Here is a 19,535-nt window from a genome sequence, read left to right as displayed (position 1 = left end):
CCTGTACATTTCAAATTTAAAAAGAAATATACAGCTCGTCTTAATAACTTTAAAAGAAACAAGTAAAAACCTGAAAAATATTTAACATTAGATCACATTTCATCTCTATATACAGGGTGACCTATCAATAATACCAAAAAGAAGATAGTTCACCCTGTATCACATATCCCAAATAAAAACGTGTAAATAATTGTATCTAAAACGATTTAGACTGTTTATTTGGGACGACCGCGAAGCTAAAAACTCTTACTATCCAAAATTTTGATTATGTTTATTTGAAAATAGGATTTTTTTTCTAGAAAACAAATGATTTATACATGTATAATTTCACTAAACAGATGGTGTTTGAATATTTCTAACTAGACAGTTTTTTGAAATGATGACGCACTTCTTGCACTTAAAATCACATATTTGTTTATAAATAATTGCTTTTTCTATAATATATTGTTTATTAAAAAAAATAATACTTACAATATTTACAAGAAACCATGAACAATAAAATAAACTATATAATACCGGGTGTTAACGATAAGTATCTTCCAGCTATACAGGGTGAGCCTTAAATAAGTGGAAATATTTTCACACAGGGTTGAGGGATCTCGATAAAAGAAACATATTTTTTCTTAACCGTTTTTTTTAAATAAGTCCAAAATAACCGAGTTTTTTTTACTTTATTTTAGAAAATTTTAATTTTTTTGATTTTGAGAACCACTGGATCTCTTCTGGATTTTCTTTCTTGTAAATTTAATCTACTAGGTACCTATGTTGCCATATTATCAATATATTATACTTTTTAACTAAAAATTTAAAAAAAAACAATTTCTCATTTTTTTCGCGAAAAAACCTCAAACCTCAAACCTATGGAGTCGAAATATACCACCCCTAAAAATACACTTATTTAATTAATACACTTATTTATGACTCACCCTGTATAAGAAAAACCCCGCTTATTTTTACAAAAACTATCACCTCCCGAATTTTTTTCACACTTATCATTCACACCCTGTATACACCGCTACATTCGTAACAATGACAGCTGATGTGATATATTTGAAGTCCTTGTTAAAAGTCAAAAATTAAAATAAAAAAATATAAATAAATGATTTTCAAATAAAAACAAACATTTTTGAAACTATTTATATTTTTATATTTTATCGTTTGACGAAGAATTCAAAGTTATTAAACGGAAATTTTTAGAAAAAAAAAGAACACAGTTTATTTCCAATAGGATTCCAGTATATTCTTACGTATTCTAAATGAAATTCTGACTCTACATTGTCAGTTTGTCACACAGATAAGTCAACGTATCAAGTATATTTTGGAGATACAGCTACACAAATCATATTATAGTCTGTCCAACGAGTCAGAGAAGATTTCGACTAGGGAATGCAATCCCGCAAATGCGGGATCCCTCTGAGATTCCGCGGGATCAAAGTTGCGGGATTTACCGTGCGGGATCCGCGGGATCGACCCATTACTACTGGGTGACCGAATCGATCTCGATCAGGGTCAAACCGTTTCATTCCGGGCCGATGCGTCGACGGTCGGTATCTGCGGGATTCCCCTTACGGCTTGGCCATTAAAAATAAGTGAAACAAACAGGTTACTTGTGAGATCTTTCTAGCGTATGTGCGTAAGTGAAGAAAAGCGTTTAACTAGTACTTGTGGACAATTTCGTCAAATAAACTGCCGGACATATGTAATTATCGGGACAAGCAAAATTTTAGGGTAAATTTAAAGTTGAATGGGTATCTCTTGAACTAAAAAAGCTTTTCGGATGCGGTTTGGACCAGGTTTTAGATGCATCTATTGTGATAAGATGCTATATGGTTTTCGAAAATATATTTAGCGAATTCTCGTATACAGGGTGTTTTATAAGAGTGTGAAAATTTGGTCAAGAATCTTTTTTACCGCAAATTTACAATTTTTAAAAAATCGAAATTTTTACCAAGTACGACTAATCTGTATTGAAATTAGAAAAAATCAATTTGATAGGTTTTTTTTATTTTTTTTTGTTTTAAGGAAAATACGACGTTTTTTAGAAAAATGTGCATTTTTAGTCATACGTATGGTCCTAAATGGTACAAAAAGCTTTGTACATTCTGCATATGCCAAAAAATTATTGATATAGAGTGTATCTAAAAGCAGATAACTAACACAAGTTAAAAAAAACTTCAACATCAGAATAATATTTTTATTTATAAAATAAGTAGATAAATTATAATAAAATTTAAGTTTATTTAATATTAAATATATTTTTTGAACACCCTGTATACATCGGTCCAAATTTCTGTACAGCTAGTTTAAGATACACGCTATATCAATATATTGCGGGACTATGCAAAATGTACAATGCCTTTTGTACCATTTAGGACCAAATGTATGACTATTGTTTACAGTCCCGCAATTTTGCGGATCCGCGGGATTGAGATTTTGGTGCGGGATTGCATTTGTTAAATTCGACAGACGACATTCTAAAAATGATAGAAAATTCCATTTACCTGTGAATTAAAATGGCAGACACGACTGTCACTTCATCAATTTTCTCGTTGGCTAGACTATAAATGAAGGGCAAGGGGAAAAACCAATGATGTCCATTTTACAGGAATTCTTAAGTAATCAATTTAATCTGTCAAGTCTCAAACACATGCCAAATTGTAATTAAATACTACAATGTCCAAATAATAATGCATATTGCTATAATATTTTTGTATTTTTAACATGATACTTGGCAACATTAAATTATATATCTCTGTAAAAGTCAGTTTTTTGACACCTCGTCTGTTCCCCTCCCCCCTTACCTTTCAAATATCATTGTCACCATAAAGTACTACCTTGTAACAAACCGAACAACCTATATTTTTGCTTGAAAATGTATTTATTGTTCTAATAATTTGTTGACTCATAATTTTACCTGTGCATAAACATTTATTGTTAATTTTGAAACCACCAGAAACCTAACTAATTTTTGTTAGTCATGGCACATAAGTCGATGTAAAAATAACAAAAAAAATCTGCTCTGGTTTCTTTTGATTATTTCCTCTGCTTAGTCCAAGGATTTATTTTTATTTTTGTAAACAAATACAATCATCTAAAACAACGTTAAACTTAAAAAAAGTAAAGTAAAAAATGTACAAATCAGGACGAAAAAATAACGAGAAACAAAGAGGAATCCGTTCCCAGCAGAGCTGTCCGAAAAAAATCGAAAATATAAAAGAAAAAAACATGGTTATCGACGACCTAGTACAATACAAAAAGAAAAGTTATCATATATTACAATAATTTAAAAAATATAAATTTATAATTAAAACTAAATATATCAGTTCATTTCGTTCGTAATATCCGCACACTCGCACTATATACACCTGGTTTCTTTATACAAATACGTTAAATCTTATCGCGTAGAAAAATAATAACAATAATTAGGGTTAGTTAATATCTTACACCATAATGGGATCTTCGCAATCCTCCAGCATCTTGCCGCTGGTATCCGACGACGATTGTCTTTTCAGTTTGGGCAGTGCGCTGGTGGATCTCGATTCCCCAGTGGATATCGATCGGACGACAGGTTTTGGCTTGTTTCTGTCTCCTGAAATAACAAATAAAATCAATAAACCGTGATATCCAAGTAACAAAATAATCCAGTAATATTACGATTTAAACCCGACAAAATTCAGAAAGTTTTGAAAATTGGTAGGTTTGTTGGGGATAGCATGAGGTTTACTAAACCGAAAAGTTCCCACCCTTAAATAGTGTGCGTCATCCACATTGTTTCTACCCTCATTTTGAGTTTTTTTAGATAATCTCGGCAACGGTGCAATTCTCAACAAAAATACCTATATAGAAAATTGTTCTTCATAAAATTCTCTATCAAAAAGGTAATTACACTTTTTTTCTAAAGTTAATAATAAAGTGGCAAATAGAGCGCAAATATAAGGGTTGGTTATGACTAGCACTATCTGCAGTTCAATCTAATTTAAAGTTTAATGTTTCAAGCTAACAAAAAGCAGTAACCACTAAATTATACTTAGAATTTTAATATACGTGCTTCTCTCGCACTCCTCCACCCCTATAAAAAGGGTGATTTGTACTTCTTTCCACGTCACCCTAGAGGTAAAGTATTTGATGCGTTTTTTTAAAGTGGTATTTCTATCTATCTAACTCTTCTGCAGCTACATCTGTATTCGCACCCTAATTTGCATGAACATGAAATAAGCGTTAAAACAGATGCAGGGGCTGGTTCTTTGTTTGTCATTGTTGGGGTTAATATACCGCCAACTTTTTTCCACCCCCAGTCAGTAGGTTCGAGCATAACTCCTCTCCATGTTTAAATTTGGTGAAAAACCCGATACGAGTGTTGCTGAGCTGCAGCAGAAGTTGGTGGTAGTTTTGACAATATGACAATGTTGTTGGCTTTACCAACAAGTTTGTTGAAGTACATAAATCGGTATTCATTATTGACAATCTGGTATAAAGCTGCTTTATTAGTTTTCCTCATTAGGCCTTTCGCATAGAAAAGAGAAAGAGGTACTGAAGCTAATTCGAAACTAAAGCACTTTTTTAACTCCAGGCTAGAATGAACGGTGCAAATAATTCTTTGAAATAGTAATGTTGAGTCAACTTGAACATCATTGCCATTAATTTTCATTGTATTGCTCAAACTAGATATCGGCTTTACACGATTTACACGACGCACTTTTAAACTTTTAAATAAAATCCCATCTTTAACATTTGATAATTAGTGGATTAGGCCTACAGGGGACACCACTTTAAAAAAACGCATCAAATACTTTACCTCTAGGGTGATATGGAAATAAGTACAAATCATCCTTTTTATAGGGGTAGAGGAGTGTGAGAGAAGAACGTATATTAAAATTCTAAGTTTAATTTATTTAGTGGTTACTGCTTTTTGTTAGCGTTAAACATTAAACTTTAAATTAGATTGAACTGCAGATAGTACTAGTCATAACCAACCCTTATATTTGAGCCCTATTTGCCACTTTATTATTAACTTTAGAAAAAAAGTGTAATTACTTTTTTGATAGAGAATTTTATGAAGAACAATTTTCTATATAGGTATTTTTTTCGAGAATTGCACCGTTGCCGAGATTATCTAAAAAAACTCGAAATGGGGGTAGAAACGATGTCCTGGGGGATGACGCACACTATTTAGGGGTGGGAACTTTTCAGTTTATTAATACATATGATGTCCTGATTGTTTCCACCAATTTTGAAAACTTTATGAATTTTGTCGGATATATCGCAATTTGAGCCAAAATATTACTGAACTAAAAAAGCAAAAAGACAGAAATCCACTAGCAATACACCACGTTATGTATTGTACAGGGTGTCCCAGGCTGAGTGTGCATTAGAATTGTTGCATTGCTTCACAACGAGATCTATCAATTAAAAATATTTTCAATATGGCGGCACTTCAGGAAATACAGGAAGTTGACGGTAACTTTCGTTGCGGACCAGTGTGAACTCGGCCTTAGGCCAGCCACTCGGCTATGACTCATACGCCCGGCGACGTTTGAAAACAAATAGAAGTTGGTAGAACACGGCTAAGAATTCTCGAGACAAATCTGGATTGTCTGTTTCTCTCATATATAAGCAGACGCCCGAAGCCCGAGGACAGAGAAAAACAACCGGTCGACGCGTACAGTTACAATCGCCGCGCTAATTCAAAATAAATTCCTGTTAGATAAATAGTTAGATAAATTGTAAATAAGTTATAAATAGTTCTTTAACTTTTTTTGAATCGTTATTGTTTGTTAATTAGTATTAAATAAATTGTGTTTAAATAAATTGTGACTTTCTATCCACACGGAACCGACGAAAAACGTAACAATATTTAAATTCTCTACCAAATTTTATGAATTTTTATGTCAAACACTCTATATCTTACATTAACCGTTTTTGAGAAAAAATATATTTAAAATTTTTGGACGAAAAAAACTGCCTGTCAAAAATATGTGATTAGCCCAAGCGTCAAATTTAGTGATTACTACAGCCACTGTGCTATACAGAGAAGACATGTGGCTATCTATTTCAAAAATTAAATTGTTCAAATGTCTTATAATAATGGCCACAGCTGTCATGGAATTGAGCGATTAAAAAATTATCATAAATAATTTTTTTCAAATGGAAATCCACTTTTTTATTTCACTAGTGAAAAGACTTTTCAATTCGTTACTTTTTGACTATACATGTTCCTATACCTAAAATAAATCGTTTTTCAGTTATTTAAGATTTAGTTTTAAGCATATATTTTTCTTGATTTTAACCAGTAGCTTACGACTTTAAACGTCAAGTGATGTAAAACAGTAGATCTCGCCATGTCATATTGTGACACTTTGTTCAAAAAGAAGTATGTTATCGATCATCATTTCCAAGCTAACTTTTCGCTGTTTTTTTTTTCGATCATACGGTATAATATTGTTACGTTTTTCGTCGGTTCCGTGTGGATAGAAAGTCACAATTTATTGAAACACTATTTATTTAACACTAATTAACAAAAACAATAACGATAAAAGACTTATAGAACTATTTACAAACGATTTATAACTAAGAATTTATTTTGAATTTTAGCGCGTCAACTGCACTGGTATATTTATAACTGCCCCCTGTAGGCCACCGCCGCCGGCTTTTATACCGACAGGTAAAGAACTCTAGAATTGTCCATAGATCGTTAGGTGCGTAGAGAAGGTTTTCGAATGTTCTCGTATGTACTAGTCCATTCCAGTGGGACTCGATTCTTCTCGAACGAATGAATCATTGCGGTGTCTATGCGATGTTAAGGTCATCCGAGGGCGGGCCATATTGTGAGGTTAGGTCGAGTCCACACCGGCCCGCAACAATATTAATAATATCAACTATGTATTAGATATTACTAAAGAACGAAAATACGAGATAGATTTTTATAAATACACTGTTTAAGTTCTTAAGCAGGAGTATTTATAATATAGAAAATTCAAATAAATCGTTTTCTGACAGATGGAAATAAATTGTCTGACTGAAACTTAATGTCAAAGGAAGCTAGATAAAATCAAGAAAAATATACATTTTCAAACTAAATCTTAAATAACTTAAAAACGATTTATTTTACGTATAGTAACATGTATAGTTAAAAAGTAACGAATTACAAAATATTTTCACTAGTGAAATAAAAAAATGGGTTTCCATCCGAAAAAAATGATTTATGATAATTTTTTAATCGCTCAATCCCATGACAGCTACCGCCATGATTATATGACATTTGAACAATTTAATTCTTGAAATAGATAGCTACATGTCTTCTCTTTATGTCGCAGTGGCTGTGGTATCACTAAATTTGACTTTTAGGCTGACAGGTAGTTTTTTTCGTCCAAAAATATATTTTTTTTCTCATAAACTGTTAATGTTATGGTGCGTTTAGACTTGAGCACGCACACACTGATCCTTCGCGGATGCTCAAAGTGTAAACGGCTGTGCACGCACACTCACTCTGAATCTGTCTATGTGCGAGCAGCCGCGAACGTCTAGTGTCGGTTTTTGGTCCGTGCTCAAAGGGATTTTATGTGTGCGCGAACGCTCAGTTTGCACCGGCAATTTGTTTTGTCTGCGTGCGTGCGTGTCTTCACTAACACAACTCTGCTGTTCGCGCATAAATGGATCACTTCATTCGTCGAAAAATAAGTTTTCAATTTAAACGGAGTCGAGAGCGCGAACGAGTGCCGTTCGCGTACGCTCAGCTTGTGCGTGCTCAAGTCTAAACGCACCTTTAGAGTGTTTAACATCAATATTCACAGAATTTTACAGAGAAATAAAGCATGTAAGAAAAAATGGACTCACCCATTTCAAATAAGAAAGTTGATGCCAACTTCCGGTATTTCTGGAAGTTCCGCCATATTGAAAATATTTTTAATCGATAGATCTCGTTGTAAACAATGATGTGCAAAAAATCTCCGATCTAGATATTGTGGTTCTCTAGAAATTTCTAATGCACGCTCAGCTTGGGATACCCTATATATGTAGAATGTAGAATGTAGAATGTTTAGAAGGGGAGTTAATCACCGCGACCTTATAGATCTATTGTGTGTTCCCCTTTCTTGAGTTATAACGAGTTATAACTCATCATACAGTCTCAGGGCTTTAAGAAAAGCCAGTATCTGAGACGGCTCCACAGAGGCCAGCTCTCCATCCTCGACATCAGACGTGCCAAGGTTCATGGCACGAATGGTCGTCGTCTCGACGCACTCAGTGATAAGGTGTTCTGGTGTTTCCCCATTTTCCCCACAAAATCTGCATTCGCCGTTGTTTCTCAGTTTCAGCCTATTGAGGTGTTCGTTGAGGAGACAGTGTCCTGTTAGAAACCCCGTGACAATCCGAAGATTGTTTTTACTTAAATCAAGGAAAACCTTTGATTTTTCTCGGTCATAAGTTCTAATACCCTATATATGTAAGTATTATAAAATGCTCGAGAATTAATTTCTTTTAAACGAGAATAAACTCGGAGGGAGATCCGCTCCAAGTTCGAGACGCTTCCGCTTGAAGATCCAGACGACCCGTGTGCGGACGCTCTTATTGGTTTAACTCAAAAATGATATATCATATTTCAAAATGATAGGAGTGACGGAACGATGAAGGACGCACGAACTGATGCCCACTTGCACCGTTTGTATATAATAATATATATTAACTATAATAAGATATTATATAGTTAATCGCTGTTTAGCCTTTAAACAAAGTTTATACAAACGGTGCAAGTGGGCATGAAATTTATCAGACTCTTGTCTAATTAAAGGTTATTACTTGTGTCAAATTATATCAAATAAGGAGCGTTCTGGAAAATCCCCTACGAAATCCGTAACACAATTGTACTAACTTAGAAATTAAAATGACAGACACATCTAACAGTGTCAAGAATTTTGTCGTTGAAAAGACTACATATCTAACTTGCCTAAACAGGACAGATCGTCCAAACTGCCGTCCCCGTCCGTGGACAGCATGTCGTCGTCCGACGTGGCGTGGGTGAGGGTGGGCAAGGTCGAGGCCAGGTGCTCCTTCTCCTTCTGGATCTCCTGGATGTGGTCCTCCAGCAGGTGCTCCTCGTCCTCCGTCTGCTGCTGCGACGGCTGGTTGCTGGGCAATAGCTCGTCCGGACTGAACACCTTGGAGCTGCGCAACGAGGACAGGCGGTTGGTGGCCGCCTGGCAGGCCGTGTCCAGCGTGTCGATGTCCTCGAGGGTTGAACGGAGTTTGCGCAGATGCACCCTACGAAAAAAAAAATTTCGAAAATGTACTTTTATTTTTAAAAAATGTTTAAATCTATTTTAAATATACTCTGTTTTTTTTTCTTAGATAAGATTTCGGCAGACGATGGCAGAAAAAAAGCAGATGACGTCCATACCAATCCATTTAATTCACTAAAAAAAGGTTCTAATATGTTTTAAGTTAACCATGGATGGGTTTATATATAAATCCGTCATGACGTCGTCTCTTGCTTAACCAGTTTTATTGGTTTATATAAAAAATGACAGATCATATTTCAATATTATTGGTTGGACAGAACGATGAACGACAAACGGACGTCGATGCGTATGAACTGGACTTAAGATTTTTGAGAGTTGTCAAACTCTTGCCAAATATAGGTTATAATTTTGTGTCAAATTATGTCAAATAGAAATAATAAATATTTTGCATTTTGGACTGTGTTACTACGTGTTTCGTGTTTTTTAATATTAAGTGGAGGAAAACTCGAAGGAAAATTAAGTGTTGGCCCAGACCATACTTTACAGTTAATATTCGGTGCCCAGAGACCGCCAGAAACACAGTTTGACAGATACTATGGCCAGATAGTTGTATTAGCCACGAATAAAGTTTGTCTACCATCTCGTATATGGTATCAAAAACTGGAGTATCTGTAAAATACCATCACACGATAGGTAAATAATATATTTTAGTACTGCAGAGAGATAATGTCAAAAGGTACTGGTTTAAATAAATTAAGATTAAAGTTAATTAACCAACTTTTAAGGTATAAAATTCAGTAGGTATGTGTTATTATCATAAAATATTTTGTTTATGTTGTGTTTTATTTACTATGCGTTCCAATTGTACCAACTTATTTCTATTTAAAATAAAATAAACTACTTTGAAATTAAAATGCCAGACACATCTATCACTGTCAAGGATTTTGTCGTTGGACAGACTACAGTACTAGCTGGTCTGACTAACTTCTTACCACCTAATAATGAAGTATGGTGAGAGTTTTTTTGTCAATCTGGGTGGTACGGTTATTCGTTAAATGATTTAGATCATTCAATTTGACAGATGTCATTTGAAGAGTGGAAATAGGAAAGTAAGGGTAAGTGGCCAAAATCATTTTTTCGAGATAAATGAGAAAAACACAGTAGAACTGAAACTAATACATTTTTAAAATATCTTTTAAAATACATATGATATACATAAAAAATAGACGCTTTCGCCTGGCACTTGTAACTTTTGTTAGGACATGCAGCATGGTACTTATTACGTTTCTAATGCAATAACTTAATTTTGAAAAATTTGGCACTTAACCCCTTTGGTATTTCCACTCTTCATGTGTTCTCTATATTTTTGTTTATTTTATAACTTAATATTTTTTTTTATTTATTTCGATTCAAGTATTTTCTATATATTTCAATATCTTTGTATATTTGAATATGCTATTTTCCAACTATTTTCAGTTAAATGTCTATTAAATAATGTCTAGTATGTTACTGATTTGCGATGGACTTCAATTATTACAAATAAGCTATAAGCGTGCGTTATGTGAACTATCAACTGTGGAGGATGGCAAAGTTCCAATTTTTTTTTTCAAAATAAATTTGTGTCATTTTTTTCCGATATTTTAGCCTAATAGTTGTTATAATATATATTATTACCACTAACCACTATACACAAGTGTATAATTATTGACATTCTTAAACAGTATTGAAATATACTTTGACAATGTAAATCTTCCCTTACCTGATTATAGTTTCGATGCACTGCGTCTGACTACCAATATCGTGCAAACTCTGCTGCGCAGGTACCCTGTTATTCGTCCTCAAGACACAAGGGGCGAACACGATGGCTAACGCCGACGCGCTCATCCTGTTCGTCTCCTCATGGTGCGCCACCATCGCCAAATGGAAGATTATCCTCTCCATGAGGTCGTAGTTGGACTGGGGCAACTTTTTTAGGATGTCGTACAGCGTCGTTATTCGATCGGTTTCGTTCGTGAGGTTGGCGGCCGTGATGAAGTTCTCGTAATATTCGAATGTTAAGAGGGGTTCGGGCATCTCCCGAAGAAAGCACTGAAAAAATTAAATAAACACGTATACTCAGATTCAGGAATGATTATGATTGCTTGAAAATAGTTTTATAAGGAAAAAGACATGCGAATCAGATATTTTAATGTGCTAGAGTGAGACAACTATCTAATTTATTAGCTTAGGACTGAGACAGCTGTTCCATAAAAAAAAATGTAATGAACATAAAGTTCAAATGATTTAAGTCAAAGTCTTAAATCATTTGAACTTTATGTTGAGGTTGACTAAAGCTTGATTTTATGTAGTATATACAGGGTGTTTCAAAACAAATGCGAAAAACTTCAGGGGGTGATTCCTTATTCAAAATAAAGGGTAGTTTGCTTCATAAACGTTGGGTCAAAAGTCAACCATTAGGGAGATATCCCGGTACAAAGATGGCGGAAAAATAATGTTCTTATTTTTTATCTTGAAAACGAAAAGAGATAGACTAATGAAATTTTATGGAAGCATTACTGTTATGAAAACACACTTTCTGGTAATTTTTTCACTTTTTTAAAATGAGTGGAAGGGGTTGAAATAAACTACCCCTATCATTCTTGTTAACGAAATTTAAAGAAAAATCTTATCAAACACATGCAAAAATATTAATTTGGATAGTTTAGTTTGTTTAGAAACTTTTTTATCTCTTGTATTTGTTTTATAAAACTCACCGATTTGAAATTAAAAATAAAATGTAAAGCATTACATGTCAAGACTAAAAATATTTTAAGATTAAGAATCTAGTGATAATAATGATAATAATAATAATCTAGATAATAACGTATTGCAGTAGGGTAATGTCAAATAAAACAATATTAGAAACATCCTAAAAAGTGACAGCGGCCGACTAGATTTTTTCCTAAAAGAATTACAGCTGCCCACTAGATTCTTTATCTAAAAATGTTTTTTGTCCTGACATGTAATGCTTTACATTTTATTTTTTAATTTCAAATCAGTGAGTTTTATCAAAAAAACACAAGAGATAAAAAAGTTTCTAAACAAACTAAACTATCCAAATTAATTTCTTTGCATGTGTTTGATAAGATTTTTCTTTAAATTTCGTTAACAAGAATGATAGGGGTAGTTTATTTCAACCCCTTCCACTCATTTTAAAAAAGTGAAAAAAATACCAGAAAGTGTGTTTTCATAACAGTAATGCTTCCGTAAAATTTAATTAGTCTATCTCTTTTCGTTTTCAAGATAAAAAATAAAAACATTATTTTTCCGCCATCTTTGTACCGCGATATCTCCCTAATGGTTGACTTTTGACCCAACGTTTATAAAGCAAACTACCCTTTATTTTGAACAAGGAATCACCCCCTGAAGGTTTTCGCATTTGTTTTGAAACACCCTGTATATATGTTTATTAAGGTTAGATTAAATTTATCATAAAAGTGTGAAAACGTCCGTTATCGTATGAACGGGTCCGTTGACGGCCTAAAGCAAAATATTTACGGATGAAAAGTGGCGCGAAAACGCTATGACCAATCAGAGCACCGTCGGACCATCGTATCAACGTATAACGGATGCATGAAAATCAAGTTTAAAAGTGAGTTTATATGCATCCGTAATGCGTCGTCCGTCGTTCCGTTAGTCCAATCATATTCAAGTATGAGCTGTCATTTTTGAAAAATACCAATAAAATTACATAAAATCAACGACGGATGACGCATTACGGATGCATGTAAACCCACACTAGGACTTAAATAATTTTGATTTTAGAAATTACTTAAGACTTAAGTCAGAATAAGTTTACAAGTTAACCTTGTCCTAGAAAGAAATAAGTAAAAAAATGCATGTCTTCCCTTAAGCTTCACGTTCTTAATGAACCATTCATCATGAACAAAAATATGTTTTGATTAAACATGAGCTGTACAGGGTGAGACTTAAATAAGTGTAAATATTTTCAGGGCTGGTAGATCTCGATAAAAGAAACATATTATCTCTTTACCATTTTTCAAATAAGTCCAAAATAACCGAGTTATTTAAGTATGAAAATTTAAAAAAAGCCACCGGATTTTTTCTGTATTTGCATCCCTTTTAGTGCCGTAACCATAGAGAAAAGCTGTAACTATGGTAGTATCCAATGAGGTTATATACAGGGAGACGCTATGAGCATTTAAAGTGCTTGCGAAAAATGGTAACACTAGGCGTGGCTTAAGGCAGCACCAATATGGCGGCATTAGCAGGGCCGGATTACAGAAACTTCTTTGAACATTTTTCTTTTACACAATATAACGACCTCAACTTTTTTAAATAAAAAATTAATTAATTAAAATCACTCCAAAACCTACAATTTTTTCAAAAATATAAATTACAAGATTAATTTTAATGACTATATACTATGTATATTTAAGGAGGAAACACAAAAAAATAATACACATTAAATAAATTAAATTTTATTGCTCACTAAATAACACTGTTTTGTTGCTAGTATGTCTTAAACTAATTGCCTTGTTTTTATTGATATATCTAACAATAATAACCTTAACATTTTTAAAACAAATTAGAAAAAAACCGGAAAATAATTAAACATGATTACTGATTTACCATAATTAACATTTTGTTGAGATATTCTGTCAAAACAGCTATCAGAAAAATGTTTCGAGCATAGAACACTACCTGATGTAGCTTGCCAGTTTCTCCTGTTCACAAACTTCACCCAAGCTTCTCGACGGATGGGATTTTTGAAACCTAAAAATCAGATTTAATATAATATTTATTTGATAAAATTTTTCTAAAGAGAGCAAAATTTATATACCACGTACTAAATTTAAAATGTTCTGATATAAAATTTTATTAAAATAATAAATGTTTATCAATAAATATAAGTCGTTAAGACTTTATCTGCAAAAAGTAAATTTACTTTGTTGATTTTATAATATTTATCTAAAAATTAAAGCTATACTATATAAAGTTTGTACATAGTATATGCTAGCAGATGCTAAAAAGGAATGTAAATAAATGTTTAAGTACAAAATCTTTGTGTAAAAATAGAAAAAAAAACCGTAGTTAAAACAAAACTTTTAAATTTGGCCTAGCAAAATACTCTTTCCTGTCAAAAAAAGTATATGTAGTAAAAATAACAGATATTGTTAAGAATTTTTTTTTACAAAAATAGAAGTCGAGGCATGTTTTAATTACTTAATTGCCTCTAACAAAGTATTAAATAACTAAACACTTTGTCAATATAGAAACACTTATATTTAATTAATAAACGCATAACTAGTTAAATGGAAAATACGAAAATAATTTAATCAGGTCCTGTATTATGTTTACACTTACCTGTGAAATGCAATTTCAGTGGATTTCTTCCTCTCTACACGTTGTCGACTGCAACAACTACTTACAGCACACGAAGACATGTTCGGAAAGTCCAAATATTCAAATAAAAACACAAAAATAGTCTTGGAAAATTAAAAAAACACTCGCAGCAACGCACTTAACCTCAAAAACTGAACTGTCAGAATTGCCAGTACCAATATGGCGTAACTGGGTACATTTCTCGATAGCTTATGTCGCCTCCCCCCCCTTATAACCTCATTGGTAGTATCAGAGATTAAGAAATTATATCGTGGCAGTTCTAAAAAGTTTTCGAAAATACAGAGAAATTTAAAGGAAAATGCACGATTTTCAACATCTTTTTTTTTGCGAAAAAAACCTCATAGACGTATTCCTGGGCTCCAAATATACCACCCCTGAAAATATTTGCTCTTATTTAAGACTCACCCTGTATAATTATGACTGATAAAAAAATAATAATTAGACATCAATTTTTAAACGCACCTTCAAAACAGACGCCAACACGTGCACTTGGTACTTCTCGAACTCGCAATTCTCCGGATTCTCGTCCATCGACACCTTCAGCTCGCGTATCTTCGAACTCACCCCCGACTTCCTATATATTCCCTCCGTATACAACCCCTTCAACTCTATCGTATATATCAACTTTTCTATAACGACAGGAATCTTGTGCTCCTCAGTCACCAACGTTATTAAAGCCACACCAAAAATCTTTTTGTTATCCCCCGGTAAAACGGGCTCCTTCTGACATTTACCCGAGTTGTTGCAGCACCGTTTGTGACAGGTCAGTTTGCAACTCTGACACACCAGCCCGCGCTCTATCGGCCACATGAAGAACGAATTACAGATCTCGCAAGCTGTTTGTATGTTAATGATCGTTTGGAGAAAAGTGTGACCGTTAATTTTGACCGTTTCAACCTTACGTTTCTTTTCTTTTTTCCTTTTCGTCTTGTTAGGTTTCTCTTCGGTTTTTGTCGACATGAATTCATCCATAAAGCCCCTGAAAGCGTTAACGCCCAGTATAATAGGGAAGTTTTTCGTTTCGTTTTCTTTAAGTTCTCGCTGACAGGCTGTTTTGATTGCTTGGTTAAAAATCCCGATCAAGTCTCTATATCGCACGTTGCATACTTCAATACCGTTATGCTTTGATGTCGTGCTATAAATCTGTACAAGATTGTCTTTGAACTCTCTTAAAGCATGCTTGAACACTTTGTCTACTTCACTAGATTTGCCACCCTCGTTTTCTATCTTCATTATTTTTTCAGTTATGAACTCCTGCATTAGGGTCAGTTCTTCTGATCCGCTGATAATCTGATCGGTACGATCCGTAAATTCAGACGTTCCCGTTAAACTAAACTTGGCTTCTTCAGACTTCTGTACATCATAAGGCGCCCTAGAGTGTTTCCTATGCTTTCTTTTACCTTTCGCTAAATCATTGTGACTTTCGCAAGGCATCTCGAACACGCTCTTATTCTGAATGCACTTCGTATGGAACAAAGTCTTGCAGGTCGTGCATTTGTAACCCTGAGTAATAAACAGATCGATCTTCATCTTGCAGAAACCGCACAGTCCGTCCCTAGTTAGCCTGTTGATTTTTCTCAAACTGTGTCCGGCAACCTGGAAAATCGAGGTGTTCAAATCGCTCCACTTGTCGCTATTTTTGACAGCGGGACTGGCGTCGATGCTGTTGTGGTCTTTGAGCAGGACTTTGGTGGCGGGGTCGCTGTTGCGTCGGCGCAAATCTAATTGGGGGAGGTTTTGGCGTTGACGTTTGGGCGTTAAAGATTGTTTATTGGGGCTGTCTTGCGAGATAAAGTTGGTGGATACTCGGCTGAAGTCGGGTTGGGCTTTGCGTTCGTCTATAACACCGAGAAAACCGCCTTTTTCGATGCTTCCAGAGTCGGTAACCTAGAAATTAAGAAAAGTGTGTGTTGGTAAAACGTCCCAAATTGTATTGCTGAAAAAAACACACTAAGTATATATTGTATGTAAATTATTTGTTTTTACATAGCTGTAAAGAATAAACACTATAAAAGATTTCTATAGACAACTCACTTAGAAATAACTTATTTTTATTTCGTATAATCATTTTTTTTTGTTAAATTTCGCCACCCTTGTTGCATGATGTGTAATGTATGTAATGTTACACCATCTTTTTCTTCAATAAAGACGATTATTATTACTATTATTACTTAGCAGTTACTGTATATTACCATGCTCATAAAAATAAGCAAAAAATTAACCCTTACCCTTACCTCCTCCCCTAAACTTTTCACGTGCCCCCTTTTCGACTTCCTCGTGCTCCGTACCGGTGCCTCTGGTCTTCCCAAGATCTGTTCCAACTTGCTGGGCGTGTTGTCGCAAGGGTATACGTCAGGCCGGTCCTCGTAAGCCCTACTCAGTCGCCTGGCGGGGAATCCCCTAACCAGCGCCCTCGAATTCTCTCCGGAGTTGCGCAGATCTTTCCTAGCTCCGGCACCGGTGTTCCAATTGACAGCTTGAGTCCGGGTGAGCTGTGGTTTGGCCGGACTACCTACAAGTGTCATGTAAAAACTATGTTAAAGTCAATTCATTTCAAGTTCATTTTAAAGGTTTTGGCCACATTATGGAAAAAATTCGCCATTGTGCTGCCTCTTGATATAGTGGAACGTCAGAAGTGAAACAAATACAGAGGAATAAAATAATGTTTTGGCATGTTGACATCATAATAAGAGAATTATAGCTTTATCTATGCATATACTGACGATCTAAGATATAAAGACACTTGACTTACCTGTACTTTCGCCACTAGATTGGAACTGACTGAATTTTTCCCCAATATGCGGAGGTGCTGACTGGGTAGCTCCGCTTTCCGAAAACGTCTCGCTGGTTGTGCTAGTACTAGACCACTGTTTACCTAAAGGCGAAGGTTCGGACTTGACAACTTCTTTGACAGTAGTGCCTCCTGGGTGGGAGTCAGAACTTTGTTGCGATTCATAACTCCTCTGCGAGTCCAGCGATTCGCCACTTCCTTTACGCTGAGGAGAGTATTCCAATTCCGAATAGTCGATGGTCTGATGGGATTTGATAATTTTGCGCCGAGGGTCCAAATGTAAATCTTCCAGCCTGATTAGATTAGAGAAGAAATAATGTAAACTAACTACTAAAACACATATTTGGGTAAAATTAAATGAGCAATGGCGTCACTCTATATCAAAATAGAATGCCAGATAGAAAAAACAAGAACCACGTTTGCTAGAATGACAAATCTGTTCAAGAGTAGAGATCTTAATTGACACACCAAACTAATACTGTCCAGCCTGTGCTCCTATATGGTGCCGAGTCCTGTACATTGACGTGAAGTGTCCACAAAAATGCTGAAAGGCGAAAAATCTAGCCATTTACAAAAACACTGTTTTATGAGAGACTTTGCCTGTTCAATAGCCTTCCCAAGCTGTTCAGAGGTTCTCCAAATTTATCTTAAGGATAGTCACTTACTATTTGGGTGATTAAAGAATCTCCGTTTTTATTTTATTTTTTTATTATTTTATTTATATTAATACCGGTTGGCTTTAACTCATTTTTAGGGTGGAGATGTTATTTAATTTAAAACACTGTATTAGTGTAATTGATTTTATGTATGTTATATATTTTATTGTAACCAAATTATACTTGTTTAGCTAGCTAGAATGCTAAATAAAGATATATTTATAGAATTACCTAGTTGAAAAACCTTAGAGCCTTGGTTTTCCCTGTCTACACAAGGATTATTTAGAGCAGCATTCAGTAAAGTTCAAATCGCGTTGCTTATCGCCAATATTTGGAAGGGACAGACACACTCAGAAGAAAACTACTAAAAATCGTAATATTTCTTAAATCCCTATACTTTTTTCAAGTTTACTTGGTATTTTACCAGAAAAATAAGCCATTTTAAAATCAAAATAATCGCGCTTATACAGGGTGTGCGATGAAGAACACAACAATATATATCTTGCCCTTTGGTCTCTTGTAAATAATCGTAAATATTGAAAGGGTAATTTTAAGATAAAAAAAAGAATCATTGATACAATGACAGAGAAAATAATCAACCTAGTATCACAGATTATACAGATTATAATCTTTGTTTTTTCTTTATTGTTTTTCGTGGTTCCAATTTTCGGAATCGGGCACTAGTTAGGTGATTAGTTTGCGCACATAGCACGCCCACTTATGGCCTCTAAAATTGTGCACAGCGCCTGACCGGCACAGTGATTAGAGAGATATCGGAAAACCGAATAGCTTCATCCAGTAGGTATTTCCGCGTACCTTATCATGGTTAGGATATGCGCGAGTCAATTTTTAACGCAACACCCGCTAATAACGTTACCGCCTGACGTAATTTGCGGATCAATTACACCAAGCGCTCTTTCTAAATAACCTCTGATAACGTTTAAAAATTGCTTAAATGGGCATGTGCGGGTATTTGACAACCGGAGCCGGCCGGCGAGATCTTTTATTTTAGGTTATGTTTGAATTGTTCTGAATTATTGCTTTATAATTTTATTATTAGGTAATTTGATATTTAAGTAGCTGGGATTAGTTTTAATTAAATAAATATGGCCCAAAATATGGATTCCACCTCTTCCAATACTAAAGAACCTATAAAGAGTCTTAGGTTTACAGCAGATGACGACTTAGCCCTTCTAAGAGAATTTGTTGCTTGTTGCCCTAAACCCACTGGCAGACGTTGAACAATAAAGCACTGGAAATAAGCACTTTAGCCCTTTAGTTTTGAAATACCTAGTAAACAAAACAATTTCAAAGTTTTAAATTCAAAGTTAGGTTAAGTTTAAATAGCGGACGCGCCGCGATCAGAATTCTTTCCGATCCGATAACTATAAAGCTGTACGCACACTGGCGCGATCACGATCAGGGATTTAAGTGTACAAACACTTTATT

General features: G+C 34.5%; 1 protein-coding gene across 4 annotated transcripts in view; it reads right to left on the bottom strand.

Annotated features, from left to right (window-relative positions):
* Window positions 1–2,346: 2,346 nt before the first annotated feature.
* The window catches only part of LOC115883678 (unconventional myosin-IXa-like), a 56,723-nt gene continuing 39,534 nt past the window's right edge, over window positions 2,347–19,535 (bottom strand). For 3 of the 4 annotated variants that reach the window (XM_030902060.1, XM_030902059.1, XM_030902063.1), the window contains 6 exons: window positions 17,392–17,723; window positions 16,868–17,151; window positions 15,102–16,526; window positions 10,993–11,321; window positions 8,942–9,255; window positions 2,347–3,589 (listed from right to left, as the gene is read on the bottom strand). In XM_030902060.1, the coding sequence (XP_030757920.1) occupies window positions 3,441–3,589; window positions 8,942–9,255; window positions 10,993–11,321; window positions 15,102–16,526; window positions 16,868–17,151; window positions 17,392–17,723 (2,833 nt within the window). In that variant the 3' untranslated portion in view covers window positions 2,347–3,440. The remainder of the gene's footprint in view (window positions 3,590–8,941; window positions 9,256–10,992; window positions 11,322–15,101; window positions 16,527–16,867; window positions 17,152–17,391; window positions 17,724–19,535) is intronic. The other variant, XM_030902061.1, reaches the window with a different exon arrangement.

Source organism: Sitophilus oryzae, unplaced genomic scaffold (assembly GCF_002938485.1).
Source record: "Sitophilus oryzae breed Bouriz unplaced genomic scaffold, Soryzae_2.0 scaffold_1974_pilon_pilon, whole genome shotgun sequence".
In the NCBI taxonomy this organism is placed as follows: Eukaryota; Metazoa; Arthropoda; class Insecta; order Coleoptera; family Curculionidae; genus Sitophilus; species Sitophilus oryzae.
This window is presented reverse-complemented; position numbering and strand designations above follow the sequence as displayed.